General features: G+C 44.1%; 1 protein-coding gene across 1 annotated transcript; it reads right to left on the bottom strand.

The window, feature by feature from the left end:
• Positions 1-538: 538 nt before the first annotated feature.
• On the bottom strand, positions 539-1,372 carry LOC121171177 (centromere protein V-like protein 1). The gene has a single exon (XM_041002746.1). It carries the CDS (start codon positions 1,370-1,372, stop codon positions 539-541), a length of 834 nt encoding a protein of 277 aa, XP_040858680.1.
• Positions 1,373-19,162: the final 17,790 nt, after the last annotated feature.

Raw genomic sequence — 19,162 nt, 5'->3', positions numbered from 1 at the left:
CACTGGGGAACACTAACATTGTCGGCAGAGCAGAGCTGCGAGGAATGCCCTGAGAGCCAATTCAGGAACAACAGGGCTGAAGCGAGAGCGCCTCCCATATGGGAAACTGCACGACCCCATCACTGCTGCAATCTAGACCAAGCAGTCCTGCGCCCAATCGCAAGCGTGCCCAGGTCCCAGTCCCACAAGTCCAGAAAAGTCCAGGGCAGGAAGCGTCTTGTCAGTGCTCTGTGGGAATGATATGAGCCAAGTGAGAATCAGAGCACAGAGGATTCCATAGATCTGGGGTACAGCACTTGCTCACTGTCCACTCATGGTACAGCAACACCCATGAGCTCCCGCGTGATGACAGGAAGGTCTGCAGGCACTGAGGACCAGGCTTGGTGGTCCTGTCTGGGGACAGGGTTGTAGGGCGCTGGCGCCTTCTCCACAGGGGTCATTCAGAGAGGGGCCTCTTCCCCAGCAAGCATTTGGTTTAGGCTGTGATGCTTGCTCCTTGGAGGGGCACCCCAGCAGGTACACAGCACTTGGGCCCTAGTCACTGCCCTGTGTCGGGAGCAGCCCAAGCAGGGGTTACCCGCGGGGACGTGCCCCCAGGACTCAGCGGCTCGCTGGAAGCTGCCTCCCGCCAGGCGCCAGCTTCTGCCGGCTCGACGACCACGCTGCGCACTGTGCCCGCATCCAGGCAGTGCGGGGCCACGCCGTAGACGCGCGGGTCGGAGGCCACGGCGTGGAAGCTCTGCACGCCACACCTGCTGCAGAAGCTGTGCAGCGCCGGCGGCGCGCTGCACGCGTAGGTGACCATGCTGTCGGCGCCCTGCAGCAGCGTGAAGCGTGCGGCGGGCACGAGGAAGTGGCGGTGCTGCTTCTTGGTGCACAACCTGCAGCCGCACTCCAGCACGCGCAGGTCGGCGGGCGCCCAGGCCGTGAAGCGCACGGCACCGCAGTGGCAGCCCCCGCTGTGGCACACCAGGCCCGGGAACTCGAAGGTGTCCAGCAGGAACTTGGCGGCGCCCTCGCAGCTGAGCCCGCGCCGCTTGCGGAACGCCTCCCAACGCTCCCGCTGTGCGCCCAGGTCCAGCTCTCCAGGTGCTGCAGCGGCGTCTTTGGGGAGCGCCTCCCGCGACCGCGCGCGTCGACCCCGCCGCCTCCGCCGCCTCCGCCGCCAGAACTTACGTCGCGACCTCCCGCGCCACCTGAGAACCGAATCCCGCACTGTGCCCGCGGTTAGGCTCCCGTCCCCAACCTGCACTCTTGGGCACCGCGCACCCCCGGCACCCATGACTGCGATGGCTGCCCACGAGGCTGGGGTCCGTCTGAGCCGCCGGCGTCGCCGCCGCTGAGTGGTCACTGGGTTCCTCGCTTTGCCCATGGCGCCGGCAGCCTGCCCAGCGGGAGACTGTCACCCCCTGGCTCCCGGAGTCTCAGTGAGCAGCGTTGGAGCCCGCACCCGCAGGATTGGACACTTGTTGAACGTGATGTCAAGAGACTGTTCCCGTGACCCTATCACAGCAGCCGTCGCTGCCCTTAGATTCTGTCTGAGCCTATCAGCCATCCGTCTCCTAACTGTCACGTTCTGTTGTTCATTGAAAACAGTATCCTAACCTCAAAATAGAGAGAAAAAAAAAAGTATTGCGGAGCTTTTGTTTTCATGTGGTAACAGGTGTGACAGTTCAAAGCGTTATTTTCTGCCATGGAACACACAGGCAGAGAGAGATATCTCAAACCTTATAGGGGTTGGGTCTATAGTGTGTGCGTAGTTGTATCAAAATCAGGGTGGCTAAGATGATGGTCAATAGCAGTATGTTATTTTAGGGCTCCAGCCAATGAAACAGAATGGCAATCTCAATGCAACCCAAAGAGCCACCTACGAATACATCATGGACAACTGTACAGAATCAATACTGTGTGCGTCCGTCTGCGCTGGGAACAGATAAGCAGTTGAAGTAGCCATGAATGTGAGGCTGAAAGTTAGTTGAAGATTGATGTAACAGATCATTGGATAGAGCAGAAGACAGACCCTACAAATGAGCACGGCGCCTTCACCCTTGGGTGTAACTGGCACCTGGGAAAAACAGTTGGGAGTGTTCCAAAACTCCGAGTAATGCCCTCCACACAGCCTGTAGGTAGAGATGCACAAACCCATCCAAGCCTAGCTGCAGTCAATCTTAACATTTCCAGGTATGTGTGTATTTTTCATAAGCAGTTTTAAGTAAGACAACATAGATGTGTCATTTCATTTTGCAGTGTTTCAAGCACTAATGTCCTTGCAATAAAAACACCATTCCTGGTATTACCACAAATAGTTTTCTAAACATCATCTAAATCTCAGCTTATATTTCAATTTCTAAAATTGCTTCCTAAGTGATTTCTATTAAAAATTCCCCTTCTTAAACACAAAATCTAATAAAAATTCATGAAATGTTGTCATCTTAGTTTCGTTAATATAGGACCACTTCATAAACATTGTTTTCTCTTGAGATTTTATTTTTTTCTAACAGACTAGTGAAATAGCATGCTTGACCCGAGGGACTCCATGACTCCAGGGTGAGCCGGATTCCATCATAAGTGAACTAACCTGCCCCTGGGGAGTGAGACTAGCCAGGCTGAGAAAACTGAATCCTGTTTGGAGAGATGGTGAAAACGCCGGAACCACTGGTTAGACTGTTCAAGTGTAACTGGGAGAAAAATGAGTTTCAGCTGCTTCAGCAACAAAAACTTCAACGTTGGTTGTTGTTTTATTCCTAAGGCAGTCCTGTATTAGCTTGGTCTCCTGTTCTGTATTAGCTTGGTTTTTGCCTTCATAGACCCTGTTGTTTTTGTATTTCTGGGTCAAGAGCTCTTTGGAGCCTCTGTCCACTGCCTACCAAAAAGGGCTTTCAAATCTTAATCAGTGTGTAGTGTTCCTCTGTATCAGCTCACATGAGTATAAGACTAAGTCAGTTAATTTTTGTTTTTTTTTTTGACAGATTGCTTTTTTGTGATATCAATACATTATTCATATATTTCCTATGCAGCTAACAGTCAGGTCTAAAGAGTTCATCGGATTCAATAACACATTTTAACAAGTATGCTTCATAGATGACGTCAAATGCTCCATATGGCATCACATTAGAGGATTGTGATGTCCAGATGTCCTACTGGTAATTGGTACTAAATATTATCTCTTCATTAGTGGGGTGATTGCCAAATATCCCCATTACAAAAGTACATTTTTCCTTTTGGTAATAAGTAAATAATACAAGGGGGTGTTAATTTTAACATCATGCTCCTTCACAACCTTTTGGTCTAATGATTTAAGAATATTCTGATCATCTTTGAATTAATTGTCTCCTTGTTAAGTTACAAAGTGATGGTTTTCTAATTGTAAATCTCCTATCTTTTTAAAGATTTATTTATTTTTATTGGAAAGGCAGATATACAGAGAGGAGGAGAGACAGAGAGGAAGATCCTCTGTCCGATGGTTCACTCCCCAAGTGGCCGCAACGGCTAGAACTGAGCTAATCCGAAGCCAGGAGCCAGGAGCTTCCTCCAGGCCTCCCACATGGGTGCAGGGTGCCAAAGCTTTGGGCCGTCCTCCACTGCTTTCCCAGCCACAGGCATGGAGGTGGGTGGGAAGTGGTGCTGCTGGGCTTAGAACCGGCACCCATATGGGATCCTGGCACGTGAAAGCGAGGGTTTTAACCATTAAGCTACTGTGCTGAGCCCCTGTTTTCTTTTTTAAGGGAGTTATTTATTTGTATTTCAAAGGTGGATTTCATAGAGAGAAGGAGAGACAGAGAGAGAGAGACATTTTCCAGCCAGTGGTTCACTCCTAAAATGGGCTGAGCTGATCTGAACCCAGGAAGCCAGAAGCTTTTCTGGGTCTCCCCTGTAGGTGCAGGGTCCCAAGGCTTTGAACCATCTTCAGCAGTTTTCCCAGACCATAAGCAGAGAACTGGATGGGAACTGGAGCAGCAGGGTCATGAACTGGCACATTTTTCTACTGTGGAAATATCCTTCTCTCCAAAGGTCTCTAATTTCTTTGGGCAGTACATGGTATTTTGAACCACATCTAAGCACATTATGACTTACTTTTTATTGCATGTTTAATAGAAACAATTATAAACCTGCATGCAAATGTGTGAAATAATACAGATAAACTCTTGTGCTGCTTACCCAGTTTTTTCTACTGGTAACATTTTGTAAATCTGTAGGACAACAACTAGGGTATTTTTATTGATAATATCCACTAATCTTACTTGAATCTTGGTTTCACGCATAGTCATCTGTTCTTATGTGTGTGTGTACCTAGTTCTATGCTATTGTAATATATCACATATAGTTACATGTCCAATAATTATCATCATTTGTAACTGACACTAGAAATGTTCACAAAATTGTACATAAATGTCCTCAAACAATAGCTAATTGCTTGGGTTTGGTTTATCCACTCAGCATAATATTTTTCTTATCATTCAAACTGTTGAGTGTATCAGTAACTTATTTTTTCTTTGTTGAATGATATCTTGCAGAGTCTATTATAGTTTACTAAACTATTACCTGTTGAAGGACATCTGAAATGTGTCCAGTTAATAGCTGTGACAGATGAATTTATTACAGATATATTTGTACATGCTTCTTCATGACCATATGTTTTCCTTTCATCAAGATAAAAAGCGCAAATTCTAGAGTATATAGTAACTGAACACTTTAAAAGAAACTGCTGCCTCTTCCAGTGGTGCAAGCATCCCGTCTGGGCAGATTCAAGTCCTTGTTGCTTCACTTCCCATTCAGCTCCCTGCTTATGACCTGGGATAGCAGTGGAGGGTGGCTCGAATCCTTGGGCCCCTGCACCATGTGGGAGGCCCAGAAGAAGCTTCTGGCTCCTGTCTCCTGGCTTCAGACCAGCTGAGCTCCGGCTTTTGTGCTTATTTGGGGTGTGAACCAGTGGATGGAAGATTTTTCTTTCTCTCTCTCTCTCTCTTTCCTCTGTGTAACTTTGTCTTTCAAAGAAAAAGAAATAAATATTTAGAAAAAGAAAAAAAAAACTGCCTAAGAGTTTTCCAGAATGACTGTACACTTTTCATTTCCATTAACACATTGATTCAATGTCTCTGCTGATGTTACTGCTTTTTGAGTTATTTTTGTACGTGTGTGGTGTTTGTATTGTGATTGTAACTTAAACCTGCTCCGTGGCTAGTGGTTTGGGGCATCTTTCATTGTGTCGTCTGCATATTCCCACCACTTAGCCCATTTGCTAATTGGATTTTATTGAATTTTCTTTGTTTCACATTTTTATTATTGAGTTTTGAGTTATCCTCATATTCTAGAGAGTAGTTGTGTTAAGTTTTCATTGCTACATCTCAAATATCTGAGAAGACCTGCTTAGGAAGAGAGTCTGTCTCGGCTTGCTGTTTGCGGTCTCATGGTCCAAAGTCAGGAAGTCCCCTTCGTGTGACATTTGATAAGGGCAAAATGCATAAAGAGGAAGGAGACAGAGAGAGACAGGAAGTATAAACATCCTTCATGTTCATATGCCTCTTCATAAAGCAGTTATGATTTGATCATGGGCTAAACACTAGCGATTCAATTTAATTCAATTCAATCCCTCCCCAGGGACTCCACATACAGATATTATGACTGGATAAAGCCCCCACCCTAAATCCATCGTCCCGTAACTGCTAATGTTTAACACTGGGGTTTCATTTCTATGTGAATTTGGGCAGCCAAGTGCTGTTCAAATTATGAGGATACTTCTTTGTTCGATATATGCTTATAGTCTTTATTTTTCACATTGGCAGTGGGTTTCAGGAGAGAAAGTTTTTGAAGTGTTCATATCTAATTGGTTAAATTTTCCTTCTATTTGACACACTTTCTCTGTCAGTGCTGAGAACTTTTTGTCTCAGCTGAAAGTGCAAAGATTCCCTCATTTTCTCCTTAATGTTTAAAAGATTTATTTTTATTATTTTGTTTATTGGAAAGGCGGATATACAGAGAGGAGAGACAGAGAGGAAGATCTTCCGTCCGATGATTCACTCCCCAAGTGAGCGCAACAGCCGATGCTATGCCGATCCGAAGCCAGGAGCCTCTTCCGGGTCTCCCACGCGGGTGCAGGGTCCCAAAGCTTTGGGCCGTCCTCGACTGCTTTCCCGGGCCACAGGCAGGGAGCTGGAAGGGAAGCGGGGCTGCCGGGATAGAACCGGCGCCCATATGGGCGAGGACCTTAACCACTTGCACCACCGTGCCGGGCCCGATAGTTTATTATTAAATGAAAATGCAACTGATATTTGTATGTTGACTTGGTGTCCTGCAAATTTACTTAATGTATTAGCTCCAACAGATTTTTTAAGAGTCTTTAAAATTTTCTTTACTTAAGATCATGTCATCTGCAAATAGGAACAATTTTAGTTCTTGCTTTCTGATTTGGTTCTCTTTCTTTTGCTTGCTTAATTTCTCCGGCTAGGGTTTCTAGCATGATGTTCAATGGAAGTGAAAAGAGTGGATATCCTTTTTTTTTTTCTTCTGATCTTATAAGAAAAGTGTTTACTTTTTCACCATTGAGCAGAACATACATTGATTTGTTTGATGGTGTCTCATTAAAAAGAGTCCCTTAATCATTCTTCACTTCTGTTCAATCAGTCCTGCCTGTGTCTGCTGGAACTCCTGCTGGTGCCACATGAGCAGAAGAAAGTGCCTGCTTTTCCTCTGTGTCATAAAGTGAGCTGTGGAGAATATCAGCAGTGGGATAAAAAGCCTTGCCTCCGGCCTGTTTTCCAATCAGCTGGTGTCAGAGAACTTGCAGTCTACACCAGAGAAGAAAGGGATGAGTTGTCTTCTCTCATTATGCAGAGGATCAAGAGTCACAAGTCTGTGTGGAGGGTCAAGAAATCCTGGCCCTGTTCACTTCTGCCACTAAGTGTAGAGCCAGGAGGCATAAGAATAGGCTTGCCCTCAGACGCTGGGTGTAAGACCAGGACACACTGGATTTGGGTGGCTGCTGGTCAGTGCCTGGAGGATCAGCACACACTGGTTTGGGCTATCCTCTGCAGGTGAGTGATGAAACTTGAATACACCAGGCCAACTGAAGGCTGCCAGTGGAGGTGGAAGGGCTCCTCTGTGGCTTTCTGGCATGGGATAGGGACTATGTTGGTCTCCCTCAGTTGTGCTGTTACTGCTGCAGGCAAATCAGATCCTGCCACTGGAATAGTCTGACCAGGCATGGAAATAGATGGATCTGCTCCTTGGCTGTGCTGACACAGTTACTACAGACAAGTCTGCATCTCCATTCTAAGTCTCTGCTAAGTTTTCCATGCCTTTTCCCATAAAGAGCACAAATTTCTTTTCCAATGGTGGATTTACTTATTTATTTACTTATTTTTAGAGTAGCTTATTGGTACTTTTTGCGGTTGCAGACTCCTCAGCTGCCTCATGTGGGAAGTGCAGATGACATACAGAAAATGCAAGAAATTAAGCATGGTGCCATTTCTCAAATCCCAACTTGCTTATCCAGTCTAGCTTTTTTTCTCGCTGTACTTTAACATCTGCCGTATTATTTCCAGTATGTATACCCGTGAAGGAGCAGGAGAGCACGGGCGCATGCCCATCTCAGATTCAGTCTTAAACTATTTTTGACAAGCTACAGCCCAACTATCTGTGTGCCTTTATCTTTTACATTTCTGTAATAGCCAAAAAAAGTTTCTAAGGATTTTGTTTTCACACAAAGTAACATTTTATTCCCAAAGGGAAATTGCCACTGTAATACAAGTAGAAATTAATATTAAGCCACACTGGAACATTTGGAAAAATTTTATGTCCTTTGTCCAGGGTCATCTCTACCTAAAGCTAAGTTGAAAATCAGAGTTATGGGGTCAGCAAAACAGCTCAGTTGGTTAATCCTTCACCTGCAGGCTAGGATCCCATGCAGCACTAGTTCATGTCCTGGCTGCTCCTCTTCCCATTCAGCTCCCTGCTTGTGCCCTGGGAAAGCAACAGAAGATCATTGTTTCTAAATATAATTTCTTACTGGAGGGCACCGGTAAGAAACCATCACTGGAGAACTCACCAAGTCCAGAGCCAGAGTATGCAAGTGCAAGATCAGCATGCACATTCTAAAGGAATGGAAAGTAAGGAGGTGCTCAGGAACTTGAGTGGATTGTCGAAAGGACACAGGGAGAGCCCACCCTGCCTGAACGTGGGCAGTTTCAGCACCAAAATAAATAGCAATTAAAATGAATAGTAAAGAATACTGAACTAAAATAGTAAAACTCTTCCTCACCACGTAATTTCATCTAATAAATATAGAATAAATATTATAGACAACCACCATTTTGCAACTATGATATAATAAATCTCTAAGCAGACGTTAGTGCATGACTTACATGGCCAATGGGATAGTTACGCATTCTCAAAACACTACCTACAAGATACCCAGTAATTGCTAAGTAAAAACACCAAGCTGCATTACAATCCGGTGGACACCTCCTCACCTGAGGGATCCAGTTACCACTGCATCGCGTGTTTTTCTCTATGATGTGATCTGAGAGGCATGTCTCAGTGTTGGGATGTTCTGCTCAATATGCCAAGCATCATCTGAATCGTGAGAAAACAATCAGGTAAAGCTGAGGTGAGGAACACTTCGAACTAGCTCAAACTTTTGAAGAAGGTTGGAAGGTATAGAAAGTCTGAAAACTGTTCTAGAACAAACTGTCCAAAGTGATATAAAAGAGAAACATAACTTGTGATGCTGAAACATCTTTTATTAGAAAAACAAGTCTCTAAAAGTCATTATTGGGGACCCTGTGATGGCTCAGTGGCTAAATCCTCCCCTTGCATGTGCCAGGACCCCATTTGGGTGCCGACTCATGTCCCAGCTATTCTACTTCCCATCCAGCTCCCTGCTTGTGGCCTGGGGAAGCAGTGAAGGATGGCTCAAAGCCTGCGCCCATGTAGGAGACCTGGAAGAGGTTCCTGCTTCCTGGCTTCAGATCAGCTGCAGCTCTGGCCATTGTGGCCACATGAGGAGTGAACTAGCAGTTGGAAGATCTTTCTCTCCATCTCTCCTTCGCTGTAAATCTGTCTTTCCAATAAAAATAAGTAGATCTTTAAAAAGGCATCACTGGGAAAATTGCTTAAAACATTATTCAGTATTTTCATCCGTGCAAATTTCCTTATTTTGGTAATTATTCTTAGATACGATTATGAAGCATTTAGGAATAAAAGGATATGAAACTTGCAGGTCACACTCGCATGGTTCAGAAAGTGACTTGCCTGTGCAGGTGGCTGTGCAGAGAGAACATGCTAAAATGAAGGTGTTGAAGTGTTAAACAGGGAATTTGAACGAAGGGGTAGTGGGCAAAGTGTAATTACTTCCACTATCCTGATATTTGTACAAGTTTGAAATTACCTTAAAATACAAAAGTCCTGAAAAAGGTGTCTGATCGCACAGCAGGGACAGCTGAAACTGTCAGTTCCAACTACACGGAGCCAAGTGGAGGAAAAACACTGAGCTTGGACACGTTGGAGCACAGAGTTCAAAGCCACTTCAAACCCGTTGACGCCGAACTGTTAATAATCGCTTCACCCTGTTCAAGTACTTACAACTGGTGTGGTTTTAGCACCGAAAATGAACTTGGTGCTCTCAGTGACGCTGTGGTGGCTCTCCGACACAGGTGGTACGGTTTCTCTCATCACACAGCAGAGACAGGGACATCGACCGGGGCTGCTTCAGTAACCACCAGCAAGAGGAGGGCATGGGCTTTGCATCCAGGTGGTCTGATCTTGCTCTGTAATACACTCTACCCTCAGCAGTTGGGGACTGTGTAGTTCTGTGTGCAGTTGTGATGCGGGCAAACCAATATATACTGTGATGCGCTCTGGGGTCAAGGCAGAAGTCTGCCCCTTGAATGCTCCAGGACCTCATGCATGCTGTCCTTTACCCAGAACAACTTACAGCCACTTTGCACGTGCCTGTCTCCAATGGATCCTTTACATCTGACATGAGCAGCCACTCATGTGGGGAGACCACACACCCCGTACAAGCTTACAGTCCCCTGCCACATGCTGTCAGAGCTCACTGCATTCTGCCTGTCACAGCTGAAGATGGTGACCTTGCTGGTGGCCTCCATGAGCACACTGCAAATGCCCTGCAAGTCCCAGATTCCCACTGCACAGAAGTACAAGCTGGCAGGGATGGAAGAGGTCAAACGGGGGAGTTAGTATGGGAGGGATAGCTTCTAGTCATCCTGAACATTCTTTTCCTGGTTGTCAAAGTCAAGCTAAAGCGTAGATTAAGAACAAATGTCTTTTTGCTGGAATGAGAAATGAGACAGAATAAAAGTTATTATCCTGAATGAGAAAAGGCCACATCCAGGGTTAGGCAGGGTAAATTAGAAACGAAATTTTGCAGCAGGAGTTCACAGGCAATATTTCCTCATTCTTAAAAATAAATAAGTAAATAAACAGTCGCTTAAAGCCAGCACTGCGGAGTAGTGACAAAGTCACTGCCTGTGATGATGGCATCCTGTACCGGCACCACTTGAACTCTCAGTTGCTCCAGTTTCAATCCAGCTCCCTGCTAATGTGCCAGAAAAACAGCAGAAAAGTATTCAAATGTTTGGGCCCCTGCATGCAAGAACTTCCTGGCCCTGATTTCAGACTGTCCATTGCAACCGTTTGGGCATTGCAGCAGCAGATGGAAGATATTCTCTCTCTCTCTATCTCTCCCTGTCTTCAAAAAACATAAATGAATCTTAAATTAATACCACAAAACAAACAAAACTAAATCAACGTAACACAGCCCTTCTTTCTTTTTATTGGACTTTGCTGTACCTGGATGGCAGTTCTGGAACTTACTGTATATTAATGTATCGTAACCTGTGTCAAAGAGTTTACACAGCTGCCTGATGGCAAGATTCTCAACTACACGGGGCAATGTCCATTCCTACAAAGACCACTGGAGGGCGCAGTCTCACTGCTGCTACCACTACTGCAAAATAAACTGTTAGCGCTGACAGAATTTTTTCTAGTTCATTTTTTTTAAGATTTATTTTTATTATTTTGTTTATTGGAAAGGCGGATATACAGAGAGGAGAGACAGAGAGGAAGATCTTCCGTCCGATGATTCACTCCCCAAGTGAGCGCAACGGCCGATGCTATGCCGATCAGAAACCAGGAGCCAGGAACTTCCTCCAGGTATCCCACGCAGGTGCAGGGTCCCAAAGCTTTGGGCCGTCCTCGACTGCTTTCCCAGGGCACAAGCAGGGAGCTAGATGGGAAGTGGAGCTGCTGGGGTTAGAACCGGTGCCCATATGGGATCCTGGCGCGTTCAAGGAGAGGACTTTAGCCGCCAGGCCACGCCGCTGGGCCCGAGACAGTTTTCTCATCTGTACAGTTGGTGGGAATGCTGCTGAGCACGCCGGGTCTGGGCAGATTTGACATTCTATATACCCAGGTATAAGAATTTTTTCCTGGGGCTGGCATTGTGGGGCAGTAGGTTAAGCTGCCACTTGCAATGACAGCATATGCATACATTGGCCCACCTGTTGGAGGTCTCAGAGAGGCTGGACACCCAGCAGGATGGCTCAGAACATGTTCAGTTTGGTGGCCGTCCATTGTTCTGCAACTGCAAGTCTCTCACGTGGCCTTTCCTGCCTGCTTGCTGTTCACAGGCCAACCCACCGGGACTTGCCTGACTATGCTACTTTCCTACGGAACAAGAAATCCATGTTAGTCCACTGCTGCTTGATTCATGTTCAGGCTTGCCACCTCTCTGACTGGTTCACCTAGAATATCTCATTAGCATATGTGCTAACCAATCAGGTGAGCTTCCTGCTTTAGGAAACATGCAAATTCCAAGTCAAGCAGTCCTGTTGTGTTTTTCAAGGGAGAAACATCTATTCCAGGCCTTTGCTCATGTTTTTACTAGGTTGTTCTTTTGCTGTTGAGCTGTGACAGTTCATTTTATGTTCTGTATATTAACTATTTATTAGACGTATGGTTTGAAACTACTTATCCCATTTAGAAACTGCCTTTTCATTTTGTTTCTTGTAAGCTTTGATACACAGATGTTGATAATTTTGGCATAGTCCAATCAACATTTTTTTAAAAAAGAGTTTTATTTTTATTTTTATTGGAAAGTCAGATATACAGAGAGGAGGGGAGACAGACAGGAAAATCTTCTGTCTGATGGTTCACTCCCCAGGTGACCACAATGACAGGTGCTGTGCCGATCCGATGCCAGGAGCCAGGAGCCTCTGCCGGGTCTCCCACATGGGTGCAGGGTCCCAAGGCTTTGGGCTGTCCTCCACTGCTTTCCCAGACCACAAGCAGGGAGCTGGGTGGGAAGTGGTGCTGCTGGGCTTAGAACCGGTGCCTATATGGGATCCCGATGCGTGCAAGGTGAGGAATTTAGCTGCTGGGCTACCGCGCCAGACTCAGCATTTTAAATTTGTGTTGCTGTGCTTGTTGTGGCCAGATGTGAGGCCTTGGAGGAGAGGGGGTGTCCATTTCCTGGCCTCCATCTTACAGTGCACTGTCTGCACGCACTGGATGTGCTGCCAGTGCAAAGCAAGACCTTGGAGTTGCCAAGGCAACCAAGGTGAGGAGAGCTTCCCTCTGCTTCTCTGCCCAGACCTAGGGAGAGGGAGGCTGCAGGCCAGGTTCCCGGAATAGGACTAGACAGACACTTGAATACTCTCATCCAAGACACCTCTATCAGCCCAGACACCTGGGGCCCCATGTCCCTCCCTACGGTCAGGACTGTGAGAAACGGAAAAACAAATTCTTAAAAAAGCCCAAGCCATCTCTCTTAAAACCAGTGTCCAGTCAGACACTCCACTTCCCTACTTCTCTGTGGGCAGTGCTTTCCTATCGCTTTGCTTTGAATAAAGTTTCTGTTCTGCTTGCACTTGTTTCCTGGCTTTTTATGTCTATACTAAGCTGAGGAAAGCACCACTGAGCTTCACTCGTGACACTTCTGCTGTCGTAGAGAAGGAAGCCCTGAGCGGTCCTCAGACACAGAAGAACAGTAAACTTCATTTGGGACTCAGGAGAGGAGTTTTCTCTGGTCCTTACTTATTTCCAACTTTGGCTCCCCAACCTCTCTTGTAATGACCATCAGGGTCGCTCCGGAGGCCCCCAAATCAGATCAGCTAGACAGAGACCAATAAGGAAAGCTTAAAACAGACAAGAAACAGTCAGCTTGGACTCCCATTTGGTAGGACACAAAGACTGGTTACCCCTCACTGATGTATTGAAGATTTCTCTGCACACCCCTGCTAAAACTGTTCTGTTCCTCAATTATTAACATATGGCTTGTTTGAGGTATAAACCTGTTAGGACTATCCTAAAATTCACGTATTTCAGTAGAAATCATGCCTGAATACTATAAGCTGCTAAATACAAAAATAAAAACAGACATGAGACAGCTGAATAGTACCCTGGAACTATTTTAAAGTGTATAGCAGCCAGTTGTATATATACTAAAATTCAGATGTCAATGAAGTAATTACAGGATGTGGTTAAGAACTTGCATTTTCTCACATACTGGTCACTCAATACCATGTCAATTAATTTCATGATGTCGTAAATTGTTGCTGATGTTGTATAGCGGCTTTTCATTGGAGGGGATGATATTCTGCCAGCCCTACTTTCAGACCGGGGATGGTTTCCCAATGAAACTGTTGAATTTATCTGTACAATGGGATGCTGGACTCTCTGCATGGTCCATGCCCGCAGTGCACATATGGGATCCCAGCGTGTTCAAGGCAAGGACTTTAGCCACTAGGCCACCGCCCTGGGCCCTTAATAGATTATTAGCATGCCTTTCCCTGATGACTAACCATGTTGAGCATCTACCCACGTGATTACTGGTCATTTGGACTTTCTCTTTGGAAAAACATCTGACTCCTTTTAAAAAAAATTTATTTATTTTTATTGGAAAGGTGGATATACATACAGAAGGAGAGACAGAGAGGAAGATCTGTCCGATGGTTCACTCCCCAAGTGACCGCAATGGCTGGAGCTGAGCCAAACCGGAGCCAGGAGCCAGGAGCTCTTCCGGGTCTCCCATGTGGGTGCAGGGTCCCAAGGCTTTGGGCCATCCTCACCTGCTTTCCCAGCCACAAGCAGAGAGCTGGATGGGAAGTGGGGCTGCCGGGATTAGAACTGTACAGTCTGTCCTACATGTACCCTGGCTCTTGTAGGCACCAGTGAGTGTTGGAATCTAGCCCAGCATGGTACACCCCAGAACCAGTCCACACCCATGTCAAGGATGCTGCAGTGGAAGTGAGTTTTCTACACATCACACAAAATCATAAAATGTTGTAGATGCTGAGAAACACATGTGTATTGCAACACTTATAGCAAGTACTAAACATAAAATATTCATGATAAACTCAGAAGCATTATAGAAGAATGAAGATGCAACTCAAAAATACCTTCAATTAACCTAACGAATGCAAGCAAAAATGAAACACAAAAATGAGAAACATAGGGCCCGGCAGTGTGGCCTAGTGGCAAAAGTCCTTGCCTTGAATCCCAGGATCCCATATGGGCGCTAGTTCTAATCCCGGCTGCTCTGCTTCCCATCAAGTTCCCTACTTGTGGCCTGGGAAAGCAGTCAAGGACGGCCCAAAGATTTGGGACCCTGCACCCGTGTGGGATACCTGGAAGAAGCTCCTGGTTCCCAGCTTCAGATCGGCACAGCACTGGCCGTTGCACTCCCTTGGGGAGTGAATCATCAGACGGAAGATCTTCCTCTCTGTCTCTCCCTCTCTGTATATCTGACTTTGTAATAAAAATAAATAAATCTTAAAAAAAAAAAGAATGAGAAACATAGAGGGCAAACAGAAAATGAATAATAAAATGTCAGACTGCATCCCTAACTTATCAGTATTTATTTGGTTTTTATTAAATTTAATTTTTTGTTTTATTTTTATATTTATTACAAAAGTGAGGGGTTGTAGATCCATCTGGGCCTCCAATTAGGTTGGAAAGGCCAACCAATTTGTTGTGGGAGGAAAGGTGGGTGAGATAAATGTTTAGACTTTCCCTTCTATGCCTGTGTGCCTGTGGTGGGGGCAGGGAGTATTTACTCTGAATGTAAATCATCTACAATAATGAAACACAGAGATTGTTAGAGTTACTTACTTAATTAGATATTACATTGTAAGTTGATAAATCATGATTGCACATACATAAAGGGGAACAAAATGATATGTTATAGGTATGTATTAATTAACCATTGAATCATCTCGTGTTTATATAATTTTAGCTAAATATATATAGTTAATTAATCATATATGGCAATGGTTAGTTTACTATGCATATAAATGACTATATACATATATGTATATATAATTCAGTCAATGGTTCAATGGTTAGTTAACATATCAAGCACCATGTCTACTTGCCATTTATTGTGGCAAGTACATCTGGAATTGATTGTCTTAGGATCTTTGAATTATATAATACATGATTGTTAATGATGTTTACCATATTATATGGCAGTTCTCAAAGATATTTACTGCGTTTTTATAAGTGAAACTTGGTATCCTGTGACTAACATCTTCCAAATCTTGCTGCACAAGAGTCTGTGATAACCACTCTGTTTCTATGAGTTCAGCAGAATTGATTTTGAAAAGTGACCAAAATATGTAACATCTACAGCAAACACATTTCAAATACAACTAGGGGTTAACCTAAAGTAAGTTGGTAGCAAAAGTATATCACACTGGGATGAGTCTTTGAAAATAGAATTGTTAGAAATAATATTGAAAATTATATGTCTTGCAACAACAACAAAAAAATAGTAGGCACAGGTAGGTTGTTACATAATTATTGGAAGATTAATTTTCCAAGAAGTCATAGCAATCCTACGTGAATATACAGCAAAAGCAGCTCCTTAAATACTCACAAGAAGCAGAAAGTGACGGAACTGAAATGGAAAGGGGCATGGACTCCAGCGTTCTACCCTCAGCAGCTGAACATACTTGTATTATGTGTTGAATGGACCTTAAAGCAAAATTACATCCTGTAGTCAATATCCAACTGAACAGAGCCAGAGCCAGCTCTGATGGAAAATTATATTGGGTTATCATGTATACCCTGACCTACGCTGGCTGGTATTACAGACACAGGAAGACTGTTGTTTAAAAACAGAATAATCTGGAACCCAGATCAGAGTTATTTAAGATGAGATTGGAAGAAAAAGAAGTACACATTTCATTATAGGCACAGCTCCCTAGGCAGAGGCAACAACTTGTGATGAATGTACACCAACATTTCATTAGCACTAATAGAGGAAAGTACAGAAGGTTCAGAGATATGCAGCACACACAAAATCGCAAAGGCCTTGAAATGGCCTCGCTCAGACTGAGTAGACACAATGAGTAAAGAAAATAGCAGAACCACAAATCTAAGGAATGAGCAAGGCTCAAGTGATACAGGTCACACTGTGCACCTGTGCCAAGATTACAGCCATCAAATTCAGAGAGTAAAATGAGCGGCAAATCTTCATGTTCTAGTGGAAAGCCATCAAAAGGCCTAGATGAATTTAAAAAACAAATCAAGGCAGCATTAGTTTAAAGGAACAGTAGAAATTACTGGAGCACTTAAAGGAAGGTAAAACCCACAGGGTAAGCCCAGGACTCAGAATGGACAACAGGAAATAAACTGATGTAAAACTAAGCTGCTTCTAAAGATTCAATGGGATAATGTAGATAAGCCAACGCCTCACTCTCAGCTTAGGTCAAAATGACCTGCACTTCACACATCAGGAGGAAAAAGCACCTCTACCCATAAGCCCACTTGCATTACATGGTTGTCAAATAAAGAGTAATACTAACTTGGTAGCAATAGAAATATCACACATAAAAGTAGGGAAATACAGATTGCGTAAGTTCAAATTTGTACTGCTAAATGCAAGTAAGAATACAAAATGATTAAAAATGAGCTATGTATCCACCTTAAGAGCTTGAAAAATAGAAAGTAGAAGCCCAGTGCAATAGCTCAAGTGGTTGAATCCTCGCCTTGCATATACCAACAGCATCCATTATGGGTGCTGGTTCCTGTCCTGGCTGCTCCAATTCCCATCCAGCTCCCTGACTGAGGCCTGGGAAAGCAGTAGAAGATGGCTCAATGCCTTGGGACCCTGGCTTTTGCAGTTATGGGGAGTAACCCAGTAGATGAAAGAGCTTTCTGTCTCTCCTTTTCTCTCTATAAAAATACATAAAAAAAAAAAACAAATATCCTTTAAAAAACAAAAAAAGCAAGCAAACAGGGCGTGGCACAGTAGCCTAGACTGCTATGCATGTGCCAGGATCCCATAGCGGTGCCGGGCCATGTCCCGGCTGCTCCACTTCCTATCCAGCTCCCTGCTTGTAGCTTGGGAAAGTAGTAGAGAACAGTCCAAAGCCTTGCAATCCAGTGCCCATTTGGGAGACCCAGAAGAAGCTCCCGGCTCCTGGCGTCAGACAAGCTCAGCTCCAGCTGTTGCAGCCACTTTGGATGTGAAGCAGTAGACAGAAGATCTTTCTTTCTGTCTCTCGTCTCTGAAAATCTCACTTTCCAATAACAATAAGTACATCTGTTAAAATACCAAGTAAATAAACACAAAGATAGCTGAAGAATTAAAAAGGCTGAAAGCAAAAATGAACAGAAGAAGAAGGAAGCACACAACAGAGTTTTCACGACTCAGTTCACAGGTCCTTTGAGGTTTGTAAAATGGAAAATCTCTGAGGGACCTACAGAACAAAGGACACAAGTCATTAATAAGGGAATCAAAACAGTGCGAATACCCGAGACACATGGATGCCAAAGGTAATGAAAATTTAGAGGAAGCAGGAAAAGAGTCAATTCAAACTAAAACTTTGCTTTTGCAACAGAGGCTGGAAAAATGCGGACTGACTTATGAATATGAATGAGTGAAATCAGTAATTAAACACTACAAGTGTTTAATCGCTAGGGCCAGACGGCTTTGTAAATGTGTTCTGTGTATATTGAATAAGAGATAATTCCAGCAGCACACCACATTGTCGGAGAACAGAGGCCTTGATGCCAAAACAAGGCAAGGATATTTGACGATGGATTTCAGATGAATTTCTATCATAAACACACATAAAGCACACATTAAAAAAAAACACATAAATGCAGGCTGGGAGGCAACAGACGACAGCTGAAGTGCTTGGTGCCAGACACACACGTTGCAGACTTGGAACTCAAATCTAGGTCTCATTCTGATTGAGCTAGTACTGTGTGTTGAAGGTATTTGGAGATGGATCCAGCATTTGGGAAAATCCTCTCTCTCTCTCTCTCTCTCACACACACACACACACACAGACACACACACACAGACACACACACACAATTTAAATGAAGAAGGAAATAAAATAAATAAAATTTGATTGGACTATAGATGGAAGGGAACAAATAAACTTAATATAATCAAACAGAGAAGGAGATTTCAATAAGTTATAATTCACCATTAGTAAAATATTAGACTCTCTGAAAGAATTAATTTCAATGATGGAGTGAAGAGGGGTTTTCTAGAAAAATCACAAAACCAAGATACATAAAAGAAAAAGCTGTTAAATTTGCATGCAAAAAGGTTTGTTCAGTTGCATCTTACCTAAAATAGAATGAAAATGCTGGAATTAAAGTATTTGCAATGCCTATCAGAAAGGGCTCATTTCTATGACAAGAAAATCACCTGTTGTTGACGCCTATTGGCATTCTGAGGTTTGATGGTTGATTCCGGTTCTCTACACTCTTGAGAACAGTGTTTTTTCTATTTACTACATGCGGAAGTTTCTGTTTAGTGGAGGGTTACACTTGCGATTAAAAGAAAATTGAAATCATGTTATTGTAATCATTCAGAGAACTGTGAGAAGAGAAGGGGGAGGGGAGAGTGGCGGAGGGTAGGATGGAAGTATCACAACACACTTCAAACCATATAAAGGAAATATTTAAACTTTGTTTCTTCCATGTAAATGAAAAACATCCAAAACAGGAAAAAATACAGGATTTTTGATAGCACTCACTGGTATAGTGACTCACTGCCCCAACAATGTCAAACTTTGATTATCCTTGTGAGGTACAAATGCAAGTAGGATTGTACGAGCCGCTTCAGCATTGTGAAAGAGTGTGGGGTCCAGACACACAGAATTCTGCCATGTTCAGCACT

This window comes from Ochotona curzoniae, unplaced genomic scaffold (genome assembly GCF_017591425.1).
Source record: "Ochotona curzoniae isolate NIBS_2020 unplaced genomic scaffold, NIBS_Ocur_1.0 contig_1274, whole genome shotgun sequence".
Taxonomy (NCBI): domain Eukaryota; kingdom Metazoa; phylum Chordata; class Mammalia; order Lagomorpha; family Ochotonidae; genus Ochotona; species Ochotona curzoniae.
The sequence above is the reverse complement of the archived record's forward strand: the minus strand, read 5'-3'. Positions and strand labels throughout refer to the sequence as shown.

Bases quoted from the DNA above. Each gene is read 5' to 3' on its own strand.
- LOC121171177 (XM_041002746.1), bottom strand. From the start codon at position 1,372: ATGGGCAAAGCGAGGAACCCAGTGACCACTCAGCGGCGGCGACGCCGG.